The sequence below is a fragment of the Takifugu flavidus genome, chromosome 2 (genome assembly GCF_003711565.1).
Source record: "Takifugu flavidus isolate HTHZ2018 chromosome 2, ASM371156v2, whole genome shotgun sequence".
Classification (NCBI taxonomy): Eukaryota; Metazoa; Chordata; class Actinopteri; order Tetraodontiformes; family Tetraodontidae; genus Takifugu; species Takifugu flavidus.
Genome location: NC_079521.1, coordinates 13,757,212 through 13,771,434, shown reverse-complemented (window position 1 = coordinate 13,771,434; position 14,223 = coordinate 13,757,212). Strand labels below are relative to the sequence as shown.

The 14,223-nt window shown below is 41.6% G+C and overlaps 1 protein-coding gene across 1 annotated transcript; it reads left to right on the top strand.

The window, feature by feature from the left end:
• The first annotated feature begins 1,703 nt into the window (after positions 1 to 1,703).
• psmd14 (proteasome 26S subunit, non-ATPase 14) lies at positions 1,704 to 4,891 on the top strand. The gene is made up of 11 exons (XM_057025482.1): positions 1,704 to 1,842; positions 2,474 to 2,529; positions 2,854 to 2,925; positions 3,005 to 3,124; positions 3,230 to 3,300; positions 3,448 to 3,598; positions 3,720 to 3,827; positions 3,945 to 4,019; positions 4,095 to 4,220; positions 4,452 to 4,514; positions 4,719 to 4,891. The coding sequence occupies exons 2-11, from the start codon at positions 2,482 to 2,484 to the stop codon at positions 4,815 to 4,817; spliced, it is 933 nt and encodes a 310-aa protein (XP_056881462.1). The 5' UTR covers positions 1,704 to 1,842; positions 2,474 to 2,481; the 3' UTR covers positions 4,818 to 4,891.
• The last annotated feature ends 9,332 nt before the right edge of the window (positions 4,892 to 14,223 follow it).

Here is a 14,223-nt window from a genome sequence, read left to right as displayed (position 1 = left end):
ACTGCAGCTGTTGATCCTCAGCATATGGTTTCCATCTTAACCTCTATAAACATGTTTATTCAGAAAACCTAGAGCACATTAGCAGATTGGTAGGAAACACACTCAAAATTGTAATCTTTTGCTGTGCACACACAAGCACAGCCACAGCAGTGAAGAGGGTAGGGACAGGTTACCTTACACTTCATTTTTATTTACATATGGACACTAAATGCCACAATGGAGCCATCCTTCTGCTGGTCTTGCTGGAGATTTTATAATGCAAAGCTAAATCCAAATCCCATCGGACTGCAGGGAAGCTCTTAAAGCATCAAATTCCCCCCCCCCCCTTATTTCCTCCACTGGTAGGGTAACGGCTCCAAGCTGGTGTCAGGTTGCAATCTGAAGTTCCCTAAAGTCCAATCATTCCTATCTGAATAATCAGCTTAACCAGCCCAAGTATGAATGGTTTCCTGTGCATTTTATTATCCAGTTTCTTTAGTCATTGATAGATAATCCTATTGTGTTAACTGGAGCATAAATTGACCTTCAGGTGACATGTTTCATGCTAAAACCTTCACAAATCAAATATAACATATTGTGTTTTTAAGCTGCTTTCCTTCAGTTGTGTCAAACACCCAGCGGTCAATTGATCTGTGCCATTGTCTCATTCATCTCTCATCCATTGTTTGCTTGTTTAATTTATCATATGGTTTCAGAAATGATGATTCTGTGTTTGTGAAGAGATTTCAGGTAGAACCACTTTGAGCCAGTAACAAAAGGAGTTGAATTCATTAAGAAAGCCCAGTCAGAAATAATAATAAGCAATAAACTAAAGACAAAGTCCTTGGCTTCAAATTTAAGTGGGTAACATTTAAACTGTATAAGCAATAATCCCAAAGAAGATGAGCAATGTAGCAATTGCACTTTAGAGAGTGTGAATAATGCATGAGAAAACTCAGTAGTAACCAGTCTAGTTCATCAATAATATGTACATCCTGGTTAAGATTGCTAATTGTGTTGAGGCTGAAAGAAGCTTTGTGGGTGTGGGAAAGGAGGTGACTGAGGAATTTGAACTCAATAAGGAATTAGCTGGTTTCAAAACACTGACGTTTAACCAGTCTGGCTAGCCAATGTGGTCAGTAACAGTGTTGGGTGAGATTGTTAACAATATTCTGATGGATTTGCAAATGCTTGCAAATATTTTGTGACAGAAAGCAGACAATCTTGTTTTGGAGTATGTGAAGTCTTTAAACTCAGGCCCATGGTGTATTTTTTAAATTATAAAACGTTTTGAAATATGCTTGGTTCCATTATTAAAAAAAGTATTAATATAAATTTGCTGCAAAAAATTAAATCCTTACACTGCATGAACTTGGATCAGTTCCAACCATACTGCAATTTTATGACATCAAACAATTATTTACATCTACATCATAATTTAAAAAAAAGACAAATGGTCTTGTTCACGGAAAAACCACAACATTTGAGAGTGACAAACGTTTTATTAATGTTTAAACATACAAGGACCATTGGAAGCAATATTGCACGTAACATAATCATATTTTATCTTCCGTTTTATATATATTATTAGATAATTACGCCAACATGTATTTTAAGAAACACAAATAAAATAATATATTGAAGCAAAGTCGATGGTGAAACGCTTTGTTCTGTCGCCCTCTTGTGTCTTAAATTTGCAAATTGCCAATCCGGCACCAGAAAATGACATCATCAGTGCGACGGAAGTAGTTTTTTCTACAGTAAAAAAAAGGAGCATTCTGGCTGATTCATTGTAGCCTGTTGGTTTGAGTTGTCTAGGTTAAGAATCAAGCTTTTGTGATTATCGGAACAATTTGACAGCAGGTATGTAGACATACAGATTTAACACGGAAATCAGTTTTCCAGAAATATGACCAGAATGATTCGGCGTTTTGTTTATTTTGGGTTTTTTTTCAATTTCGAAGTGAAGATTGTGTAGCAATAGTAAGCTAAGGCTAAAGCAGCTAGTAACAAACGGAGTTATTGGAACCTTGGGTAGATGCAGTTTTCTTCCTAATTTCTATATGAACCACGGGAGTTGGTTACTTGTTTAAATAATGTGCTAGTCAATATGACAGCCTATACATTTTTGTCCTTAGTGCAACTTGCATAACTACCCGAAGCTAATAAGCGAGTTGGATGCTAACTTCATCCTTTTTCATATTACCAGGTGACCTCTAGTTTATATATATTTAAATTCACGACTGTACACGACTATTTAAAATGGGAAAAAAGCACATTTGTGTAAGACATAGTGATAATATATATAGAAATCTAACCTTTAAAGACTACGCTATTGTGTTAATGACAGGCTTTTTTTTTTCTTTTTTTTTAAAAGATGCAAATATAGAATTTGAAGCTGCCGGTACCAAATATCTAACATATAGAATACATACTGTCAAGGTCTTACGCAAGTCCCACCAAGCATTAAGTTGTGTATTTGCTGTGTCATCAGATCCCAAAATGGACCGACTGCTGAGGCTTGGAGGAGGAATGCCTGGACTTGGACAGGTAACATTCACTTCCACATTCATTAATATGGGACTGACCAAAGATCATAAAGAGTTCAAATACCTTCCATGTGTATTTGACAAATAACTTGCAGCTCATTAAACTGGAGACCTGTTTACATAACACCTATAACATGGCATGCCGATGTTTTTGTTTTAGTAATTAATTTATACATACTCTTAAATTGATGGCTATCCTAAACTTATCTTAGCCTATTATTGCAACACACATCAAACACTCCCAAGTCCAAATCGTATACATTACACTTCAAAATAATGGTTGGCTGATAGCGAGGCATTTGGAAATGTATGTTTTGCTTTGCAGGGGCCCCCAACAGATGCACCTGCTGTAGACACAGCAGAGCAGGTCTACATCTCCTCTCTGGCCCTACTCAAGGTACCCAGTGTTGCCACAAAACCTGATTTTAAAAAATGTCTGTTTTTCCTCAGTTCACTGTATATTTGCTCTTCACTAGATGTTAAAGCATGGGCGTGCGGGTGTACCAATGGAAGTCATGGGACTGATGCTGGGAGAATTTGTGGATGACTATACCGTGCGGGTTATCGATGTGTTTGCCATGCCTCAGTCAGGAACGGTATGTTCAGTTTTGTGCATTGGTGTGATTCAAAGGGAGGAAAATACCTGCAAATAATTCCTTTACTGTAGATTTACCACTATTGTTAATGTTTTTACCTGACAGGGGGTGAGTGTGGAAGCAGTGGACCCTGTGTTTCAGGCCAAAATGTTGGACATGCTAAAGCAGACTGGCAGGTAAAATGTGAAAACATAATTACTTTGCAGTATAAATATACTTGTATTTTGTTATCTGCATTTGTCAGCAAAATACTGTGACCAGATTTTTATTACAATTAAGGCACTGCTAATAAATCAATACATTTAATAAATTGTGCTGTTTAGACCAGAGATGGTGGTGGGATGGTACCACAGTCACCCTGGATTTGGCTGCTGGTTGTCTGGTGTGGACATCAACACACAGCAGAGTTTTGAGGCACTCTCGGAGCGTGCCGTCGCGGTTGTGGTGGATCCTATTCAGAGCGTCAAAGGAAAGGTAAAGAAGTTTCATCTGGAAATGGTTGTAAGGCCCTAGATACATTCAGGATCAACTGAGCCACCATTCATCTTTAGCCAGGCAGGCAGCTGAACGATTTTTGCCCTACCGTCTCTTTCAGGTTGTTATCGATGCGTTCAGGTTGATCAATGCCAACATGATGGTGCTGGGGCATGAACCTAGACAAACCACATCCAACCTGGGACATCTGAACAAGCCTTCAATTCAGGTAAGATTTGTTTCTGACTAATCTGTTAGCACAATACAGGCGTCCCTGTAAAGTGGTGCAGAGGTTTGTCATGATTATGATGTGAGGAGAAACACATTATTTACATTTGGCTTTCAGGCGCTGATTCATGGACTTAACCGACATTATTACTCCATCACCATCAATTACAGGAAAAATGAACTGGAGCAAAAGGTCTGAAAGCACACTCGTTTATTTACTTTCAATTGAGAAGACTTAACATCGTCACATGGTTTTATTTCCCTCCAGATGCTGTTGAACCTGCATAAGAAGAGCTGGATGGAAGGCCTCACCCTGCAGGACTACAGTGAGCACTGCAAGCTCAATGAAACTATTGTCAAAGAAATGCTGGAGCTGGCGAAGAACTACAACAAGGTACAGATTTATGTCGCCATTCATTAAAAAAAAAGACTTTTAGATACCTTACATGATTGGTCCTGTAAAAATCTAGCAAATATTGATTTGTTAAAATTCTGAAAGTTATAAAAATAAAGGGTTTCAAAAGTACCTTTTCAGCATGCGAGTGAACAGATCACACAGATGATTTGTTACTCGTCATCATTAAATCAGCATTGGCATTAAGAAAATATTGCATTTTGAACTCAGGCTGTTGAAGAAGAGGACAAAATGACCCCCGAGCAGCTCGCAATCAAGAACGTTGGCAAACAGGTGAGGTTTTATGCATTAATGTACCAGTACTGGAAACTGGGAGGGTGCACCAGTACTGGTACTGGCACCAGTCAGATATTGTAGCGTTATTGCATGAGTATAATTTGGTTAGATATGCTGACAAATAATCTTTCTCTGAAGTTGATTACAAATTTGGAACTGGAGTGTTCCTCCTGTGTCATCTGCATTTTTTTGTGCTTGCAGGATCCCAAGAGGCACTTGGAGGAGCATGTCGATGTCCTAATGACGTCCAACATTGTTCAGTGCCTAGCTGCCATGCTGGACACTGTTGTTTTTCAGTGACAGCTCTGTGTGTATAACTGTTAATATTACAACCCTTCTTTTCTTTTATATAAAATAAATGTATGTATGTACAAGTGATGCGTTTCATTTTTATATTGTACACGATATTTTTCGCGTGGTCTCTGTATGCAGTGAATTGACTGACGTAATATTCAATATAACCACAGGGTGGCGCCACAGATTCAGTTTACCTAACAATAGGTAACGCGATGGAACTGACCCAAACCGCCACCGATATCAGTTCAGACTCGAGTGTGGGGTTAATATGGACTAGTGTGTGTGTGTGTGTGTGTGTGTGTGTGTGTGTGTGTGTGTGCGCGCGCGTGCATTTCGCATATAGTAAATAAGGCTCACCTGATTCAAAATCAATTTTATTTGGCCATGTGCACAATAATAGCAGCCAAACCTATTAGATGTCGAGCTGCATCCTCAATATAAGCAAGTCCTTAAATGAAATAGCTGATCAAGTAGGTTTTAATTTTATTTTTGTAACTGGTAAATGTGTTTAGGTCTTGGAAAACTGAGCAAAGATTTGGTTTGCCGCATAGTTCACCCAATCCTGGGATCAGGAGACAGCATTTTTTGCAAATGAACTAACGTGTCTGGTTGAGATTTCCGGAGAAAATGGTCGTACACTCAGCGGACCATGATTCATTTCTTTAGAAAGACAAAAGATTTTAACAGGTTCACAGGATCGCAGCCAGGCCCAACTCATCCTGAGCATATGGCCCCTCTCAGGCTTGTTGAGTATATAATAAACAGTCAGGACAGATGTGCTCCCTGGCACCTCGGGGGTCCGTGTGTTACATCACTTTTGTTCCTGTCGAGACTCTTGACGACCCTCAGATGCAGAAATTGGCTTTGAACAATATAAAATGTGGGGCTGTGTAATGAAACACCTCTCTGATCTGGGAAGGTCCAACCAAACTCCACGTATTAGAAATACAGACGAGATGAAAATCCCAGATAGAACAATTCGGCCCACTTGATTTTTAGGTGTATTTTTTAAACACTGAAGTGCTAAATTTATTTTTTAAAACACTTGTTTTGCTTTCCCACTTACGACAAAAGCCAAAGACTGTGTTGAAAGTTGTGGTTCATATTCAAGTGTGTTTATTTTAACCGACAGAAAAGAGTTGGGAGCCCTCCAGTCTATCAGAAATGTCTTGATGTCTCAGTGTGATAAAGACTAACATTTACCATGTTGTGCACAGAAGAAAACCTAGAACAATGTTATCGTTCTGCAGCCGCAATACGACTTCCCCTCAGGTCTGACCCCACGTTTTTTACTGTCTTGTTCTTTCTTAGGTGAGCGTAGGTGTTTACAGTGAGTCCTTGAATGCACCACATGGACAGACCGGTGCTTAAGCAAAAGAAGCAAAAGACGCTGACAACCAGGGAATCCATCATAATATGCATTAGTCGTGGTTTCCTCCAACTGTACAAATATACCTGTCTTATCTGACGGCCCTTCACGGCCCACCTTTTCAAACATTTTCAGTTTCTTTTTCATCCAAACAGAATTTAAATGGAGGAGAAATGGAAAAAGACCGACTTGTTATTAGATGGCGGTGCTGTTTATTATGTTTTATAAGGTCACAGCGTACCCGGCATTAGCTCATCGCAGTTAAAGAGAGCCAGAGAAGAAAGTGAAGTCCTTTCATGTTTTTGATGTGTTCATGTGAATGTCGAACAATATGGGGAGTTAGAAAATGGCCAGAGAGGCAAAGATGCCCTGAGTTTGGTGCAACATGAGGCAGAGTATAGATTCCACCACATCCTAAAAGAACTGGGAAAAGAATGCATGTGTGAAAATCCCTTTTTCATGTTTTAAAGCTTAAACACTTCCAGATCTGCTTGCAAAACGTCTCCGTAGAGAACAAGCTCTACCTTTTCCCACTGGCCATTAAAAGTGACAGAGAAAAGTGAATGGGAGGGGGATTCAATGCATTCTGCTGGACAGCTGTGTTAAATCAGCTTCCAGCCCGACTCCCTGCTTATGTGCACGTAACCTGCAAAGATGTTCACACTCTCAGCACGTCTGTGCCGCCAAGAAATAAACAGATCCAAACCCTCTGCTCAGTTCAGCTCCAGGCCGGTAGGGAGGGGTTGGGGGTTGGGGGTTGGGGGTTGGGGGTTGGGGGTTGGGAGTTGGGAGTTGGGGGGGGGGGGGGGGGGTCAACCCTACCTGCGGAACAGTAATGTATACAACCTGTGAAAAATGGTGCCTCCTGATGTGCGAGGAGGAATGGCACATCTGGGAAATTGACAACTGTGTTTGGGGTTATTTCTGAATCAAGGCAAAAAAGGAAAAAAAGCACGATTTAGATAATGATTTTGAACAAATGGGAATCATCTGCACGTCCTGTTATGACAGAGGGGGAATTTAAGCAATTGAGCTCAGGCGTCGATGGTGTTTTGGTTTTTGACCAAATGTAAACACAGTGAGATGCAAAGGTCAAAAACGAGCATGTCCTCACCAGTGGGTGTAAAAGTTCAGACGGACAGAAATAAGACTCAGCTCATTTATTTACGGCCTTGTTCCTGATTCCAGGTGTTTGGATCCTGTTTTTCTGTGAATATTATTTTATATAATTTATATTATTATGTATTCTATATTATTATTATTATATTGTATATTATTGTTATTATTGTGATATTATAGTCATTTGAAACAATCTGGACCGGCTCATGTTGAGTAAAGCAGTGCATTGTGGGACAGCTCTTTCACTTCTGGTCCTGGTTAGACCGAGGCAAACTGCTGATCCTCTGGAAAATTTAAAAAACCAAAATATGAAGCAAACATCTATTCATATTTCCGTTCCAGAGCTCAGGTTTTGTAAGTATAACCGGTTGCCAAAAATTCAAAGCTGCAGAAATGCCGAGAGCTCAACCCATTAATTATGTGAAGTCATCCCTGTGCGTGTTATGTAAGGAAGCCATATGCTTCGTTTCCACAAGAGACACTGAAAACTAATCATAAACAAGGCAGGGAAAGAATGATTGCGAGAATTTACCAGAATCTCTCCTATTTTAAAGCAAAAACAAACACTCCCCCTGTCAAAAGGTACCTCATACAATGGTACACCCCCCCCCCCCCCCAGGGGCCTTAATGATGACTCACCCCATGTTTTTAGCATAAAACAAGCATTTTTTAGGAACCATACAAAGATTTAAAATGATCAAATTAAATAGACTTTAAATAGATTATTTCTCTTTTCATGTTTTGGGATGTGAATCCTTTGCTATCATAGCTGTGGTGGAGTAATTACAGAGTAATTACAATTACAGTAATTACTATGTTGCCTTTGTTCTCCGTTCCTCTTCTGTTTTCACATCTTCATTTCCTACCGGCGCTGTGCTAATGTGACACATCGCAGCTGAAGCAGGTTGGAAACAATTCTAAAGCAGCTGTGCTTTGAGTTGCAGCTTTTAAGGTAGAATAAGTTCAGGTATTAATGACTAAGCTGTGGGAAATGATCAGAAACACAGAGTTCTCCTTATTTGTAGTTTAAGGTGCGCTGCTGACCGATTTTTTCAAGAACAGTTATAGTCTTGCACAAGCAGCTCTAGGAAAAAAAAAAATTTTGGAGGAAAAATCAGCCAAACAACCACAGTAGGTTGTCTCCACCTCTTTCCTGTAATATGGGATGTTCGGGAAACATCTCATATGAATCCAAACTGTCAGTGTAGGAGAGTTTGACTCCATGAGATAAGGATCAAAGGCAATTATGCTAGTTTATGACGGTTCAGTTTCAACTTGAACAAAAAAGATTCACTTGGATACTTTCTCTCAACTTCTTACTTCTGAAGCATCTGCAATTCCAATTCAGAACAAAAGGTCCTGTGTGACCTCCTGATAGTGACCTCACGCTAGAAACCTCTAGATTTTCTCTTTAGTTCGAAGAAACCGACCACTGACCAAATAATCTCCACAACAAACACAGGATTTCACAACCAGAACCGCTGCATTAAGACTTGGGCTCTACAAAATGTGATTCAGACGTTCGCGCAGTTTACATCTGTTTTTGTACTCTGTAGTTCAAGTCTAGGCCAGACGCCAGAGCGCACGTGGTGCAGGTTGCCTTCAGGTGGACTGTGTCATCCCTGGAGGTCAGACATCAAACCCACTGAATGCATGTACAGACGTAGAGACGGTGAGCGTCTTTGGGGCGGTTGTCTACGCTGCAGGACGGGGCACATTAACCTGAGCTCACCACTGGTACTGAGTGATGGAGGACAGGGATGGCTGTTACTGGCACAACTGAGTAATGTGTTTTGACAGTTTTATAGGAGGGTGAAAAAACTTGGGGGATGTTTTTCATAAGCCTGGAACTGTTGGAGCAGAGCTGTTCATTTAAACAGCATTTTATTTCGGTTAGCGCTGGAGGTTTTCACGCCACAGGCCGGAATTCTGCTGGGAAATAATGTAATAAGGACTGTCAGTTTAGCTGTCTACCCACTGAGTCATTCAACAACAGTCTGGTTAAATGATTTTTGTGCTGCGTTGCTGTACGTCTGAGTCACAGCCACTCTGGAGCGTGGCCATAGCCACAGCCAAAAGAGCCAAGCCCTGGGGCTCGCTGGTCAGTGGTTGCCTAATTTAGCTGACATTCTGAGAGGTAAACAACGCACGGCAGCAAAGGGTTAACGGCCGGTTTTGATTAGCAGGCGCTGCAGTCTAAAAAGTTGTGGTTAGCGTTTGGCAGCTTATGGCAGAACCAGAGAAATGTTCTGGCGTGTTCCTCAGAAAGCAGACGGGGGCAAACGGAGCGAGCGGGGATGTGGTCAATCTCACGTGGAACCAAATAAACTCAGGCTGCGGCCAAAAATGGCAATAATGAGGATCAGAGGTGCAGACCTGTAGCGTCATCCCTCCGGTGCGAAAAGATTTGATTGTGAGTCTGTGATGTCAGCGCTATCATGTTCGCTGCACGTTTCTTGTACCACCTCTCAAATTTCCAAAGCAGTTTGGTTGCGATGCATGAAAACAAAATGTTTGCTTTTATGGCAAATTCCTCTCATATTGATGGTAGCATTGTCGGGAAATGACAGCTTGTCTGAGTAAAGAAGTGTAGAAAAGAAGGAAAATACACGTTTGAGCATCAAATGTCACAGTATAGTGACGTCAATCAACTGCACATCTGCATCTCCACCATAACCTTGGTCCAGCGAACGTTCTGTAACTCTTGATAAGGACTTGCTATACCGTCGTTATTACCTGTCACGGCCAGTTTACTGCACTTACAAATAAGTGTTTTACATCACAATCCAATCCAATTGTGAATGTTTTACATTGTTTTAATTGTTTGCATTTGCATTCAAGGTAATACAAATGTTAAAAAAATCTCATGCTGTTGTCCCCAACACTACAATAGAAAGGGCCCAAGATTGAACCCTGTGGGATTCCATTAATCCACAAATTGGTTCATCACTTCAAAACCAACAACAATTTACAGTATCTTGGGTTTGACCCAACAACATTTCTTTAAAACAGAAACTACATTACCAGAATACTGTAGTTTGATAATGTCGCCACTGCTTTTCTGCTTGATTTCTGATAACGACAGTGATTAAAATTGTAATTATTCTGTACTGGATAAATATAACCCAGAATCGTATGTAAAATTCTGTATCACTGATATTCGCCGTGGCAAATCAGAGGCCTGTGTATCATTTATAGAAAATAAACGTGTGCTGGACGGCCGCCAATATTTTAAATGAAAGTCTAGCTTCTATAGGCTGAAACCTGTCAAATGAACATAGAGACAGTCACGCATCAGTCATCAAATCCTCTCAGGAGACGGCACACAGAGGTTTCACATATGTTCCCTGAAGGCAAAATGTTCGTCACATGGTCACCAGTCTTTTTTGATGCGTGACATGTCCAGTTTAGCACAAGAGGTCCTCTGAATAGAGGTGGTAGACGTCCTTTCTGCAGACTCCATTAAGTGACAACAAGCAGAATGCCCCTGGGGACCGGGGTTGAAAGTGTAATCCAGGCCTCAAGCCCTTACAGTAAATTCTTAGTCAACCACATGCAACACGCAGTGCGGTGGAGACCAGACATCAGCGCTCTGTGCCGACCGTGTTTGCTGCGGTGTCTGTATTTCTGTGAATGCATATATTTGTGGAGTTGTCTGACCGGGGACGTGTTAAAGGGTCTTTGGCGGTCCAATTGTCACGTCCCTCTGACAGGACTCTCTTTTATTTAGTGTTCATCGTTAATTCCCACTGAGCTCTTTGGACAGGACCATCTGTTCTTGTCAGCCTTTACCTGAGAGGAAACAGGTAGCCCCCCTTCCTCCTCCTCCTCTGCCATCAGCCAGGTGAGCTTGCATGTCCGTAGTCTAGACAGGAATGAGTGAGTAATGGTGATACTTACAGCACCGTGCACACCTAATGACATTTCCCCTCACTGGCCTGGAAAATGTGTTTGCACCGTCCAGACGAGGTCACAGGAAATATTTTAGGGAGATATTGTCAATACTGCTCTGTGGTACTCTTTTACAGCATGGCGGACCTTCACTGGTAATCCGGAGGGCTGGTCGACTAATCAGGTGACAGCAACCTTCACAGTGAGAGGTGAAGAGGTGTTTTAGTGGAGGGGATTGACGCACAAACTCGTGTCACGTGCACAGTGTGAGTAACAAGCCTGACCAACGTCGGGCTGGGATGATTCTCCACCTCAGGGTCATTGGTGCTGACTGTAAATCTTTTGGAATTTTGCCCCGTCTGCTCGAACATCCTCGCCATCACACTGGCACCTTTATATGGGAACTCTTTCATGTGATGTTGAGTAGGCGTTTTATTAGACAACCAGCTTTAGTTGGTTTGACAGGAAAAGGAAAAGGCTCCTTCACATGGGTCTGAAATTCTGTGCACAACTGCGAATCTCGCTCTCTAATACTTTTCATTTGTGGGAGCAAACGAGGTCCTGACTTCATTTCTCTATTCATTTTAGATTAGGAATGTCTACACCAGCAGAGAATTATTGTAAATTAGTGCTATATCAATAAAATCACAAAGAAAACTTGGGACAATCATCCTGGGAAAAGGCAGCTCCTTTGCTTCACTAGATAGAGAACATGACACACTGTAGAAGCAGAGGTGCACACACAGCCCTGTTAAGGTCACTATTGTTTAGACTCCGGTGTCACGGTGTGAAAGTCCAGAAGAGGTATTCACGCCCATAAGTGAAGCCGGGTCACAGAGGAACTGGAAATGGCAGTGCGGGTAGATACAGTTTGGACTGGAGGAGAGGATTACATTGTGACTAAACCAGGGTCACACAACAGTCGGCAGAGGGGAAGGTCATAGGTCAACCGAGGTGTCGCTTTGCAACAAAGTGAGACTTCATACATCTGCAAGGATCACACAACTACAAGGAAATAGAGTAAACTTTGAGTAAACTTTGGAAATACGCTTCATATTGGTTGTGCTAAGCCTACATTTGCTGCCTTTTTGGCTAGAATGAGCATCAGGTAATAACAGCCTATTTTTGCCGAATTGTTGCTTCTTTACAAGAAAGCCCAAAAGACCCGGCTCTTGACTGGTCCCTTTCTCTTCTTCGCAGCTCCTGACACTCAGGTTGCCCAATCTCAAAGCGGTGTGAAAGTCTGTGACTCAGTCCATAATTCAGTTGACGAGGCATCACCTCTCTTCACTTGTCCAGTCACTCCTTCGCTGTCACTCTGAAAGCGAACTGGTTTCCATGGTAGCCGTGTTGTGTCACTTTGTTATGGAATGTTTGGAAATGCTTCATCGGGGCGGCTGCTGGTCGGCAGGACAGCAGAAGGTCTTCACATCCTGGGCCGAAAGTGACGGCTGATCCAGATGGAGTGGTGGCGAATGCTGACAGGCCAGAATCCGTTCCCCAGTCATCCTCTACTCATTTCTACAGTTCAGGTCTTAGCTGGGACTGTCTTTTTTATATATATATATATATACCAATCCTACCTCTTTTACTTCTTCAGAAGGCCAACAGCAGGGCAACAGGGTAAAAAGGGTGGGGCAGATAGACAGCCAGACAGTCATTGTTCCGTTCTGACTCCAAACTCTCATCATGTTCTCTATCCAAGTGTTTGTTTTTATCCTCCTGTGACATCCCTCAGTCATATCCTCCTGTTATATGCGCCCATCTCCCTCTGCTGGACCAGGTGAGACCAAAAACTGCAGGGCAAGAACATTTATTTTGCATTTGTAAAAACTGTCGAGGTAAAACAAGCAGCTGAATATTTTCATATCTAGTGTTTGCTGCCATGAAAGACTCGCTGTCTGCAAAACACACGGGATTTTCTATTGCATTGTCGGTAATCTCTTCCCTCATGTTCAGCAAGGGGGAATAATACACAAATGGGGGAAAATGCTGTCCATTGTTCCTTTTAATTTCAGCAGAATGTGATGCTGAATCAGTGGAGTCCACAGGGAATTGTCCTTGATTGTGAGAAGCCTAGAGGAGTTTCTGCACCCCTGATCCAGAGTAGATGTTTACATGTCTCCCTTTTCTGCTCTGCCAAAGGATCTGTAGATACCACACAGGCATAAGATAGCAACAAAGCACCGTTATATGCAGCACTGTGGCAACGCTGGTTCCATTATCTAATCTGAGCTTTTCACCTCTTTGCACATTCAAATTGCTCACTGGGGTTAAACAAGAAATCAATCAATGTGAAAACAACCAGAGCAGAGATAACTCTGGGGTGAAATATGGATGTCAGGTATGGATAGCAGAGAGAGATGAGGTCGCCCTCTTTGAAGCAATCCAGACAGCCTTAACGCAGACAGCCCATAAATCTGATGTGCAACCCAAGCAGAAAATAGATGCTTAAATAAATATATTATGGGACGTCAATGTCTCTTTTTCTTACAAATATTTATATTTTAGCCATGATTCCGTCCATTTTAGGTGGAAAACCTGCCAATATTCTCTGGTTCGTGAAGTATCTCTGCAGCAGGAAACTGCTTTGCATCTGAAATCTCCACTGTGTGGAGCACCGTCGCACAAATGGAAAATATTCGGAGACGTAGACTTGCAAAACAAGGGTCATGTTCTTGTTTTCCTAAAAAACATTTCATTCTCAAGCTCTACCACTTGTTCCATGTGACAGGAATCATTACAGTAGCTGCTCTCCAGACCACAACCAGCAGTCATTTTCGTGGTTTAAGCTGACATGAGCAAAGCTGCACATTGTGGTTAGCTTTTATTCCGATTGTGGATATTATCTTTAATTTCTTGGAAGAGCCATGCATGGATATTTTCCCCCACATCCTAATTTGTATGGCTGTTAAATGTGTTAAATACAACCGTTTCTCATCTGCCTGTGCATTTTTACCTGGCCCTCTGCCTGCCACACAGCGAGAACCAAGCATCTTAGTGAAACGAAACTTTTACATTTTTTCATGC

What these genes read in the sequence shown, in the direction of transcription:
- psmd14 (XM_057025482.1), top strand. Translation starts at nt 2,482, where the DNA reads ATGGACCGACTGCTGAGGCTTGGAGGAGGAATGCCTGGACTTGGACAG. An exon ending in GAATGCCTGGACTTGGACAG is followed by an intron (nt 2,530 to 2,853) that starts GTAACATTCACT and finishes TTTGCTTTGCAG; the next exon opens with GGGCCCCCAACAGATGCACC. An exon ending in TCAAGAACGTTGGCAAACAG is followed by an intron (nt 4,515 to 4,718) that starts GTGAGGTTTTAT and finishes TTGTGCTTGCAG; the next exon opens with GATCCCAAGAGGCACTTGGA.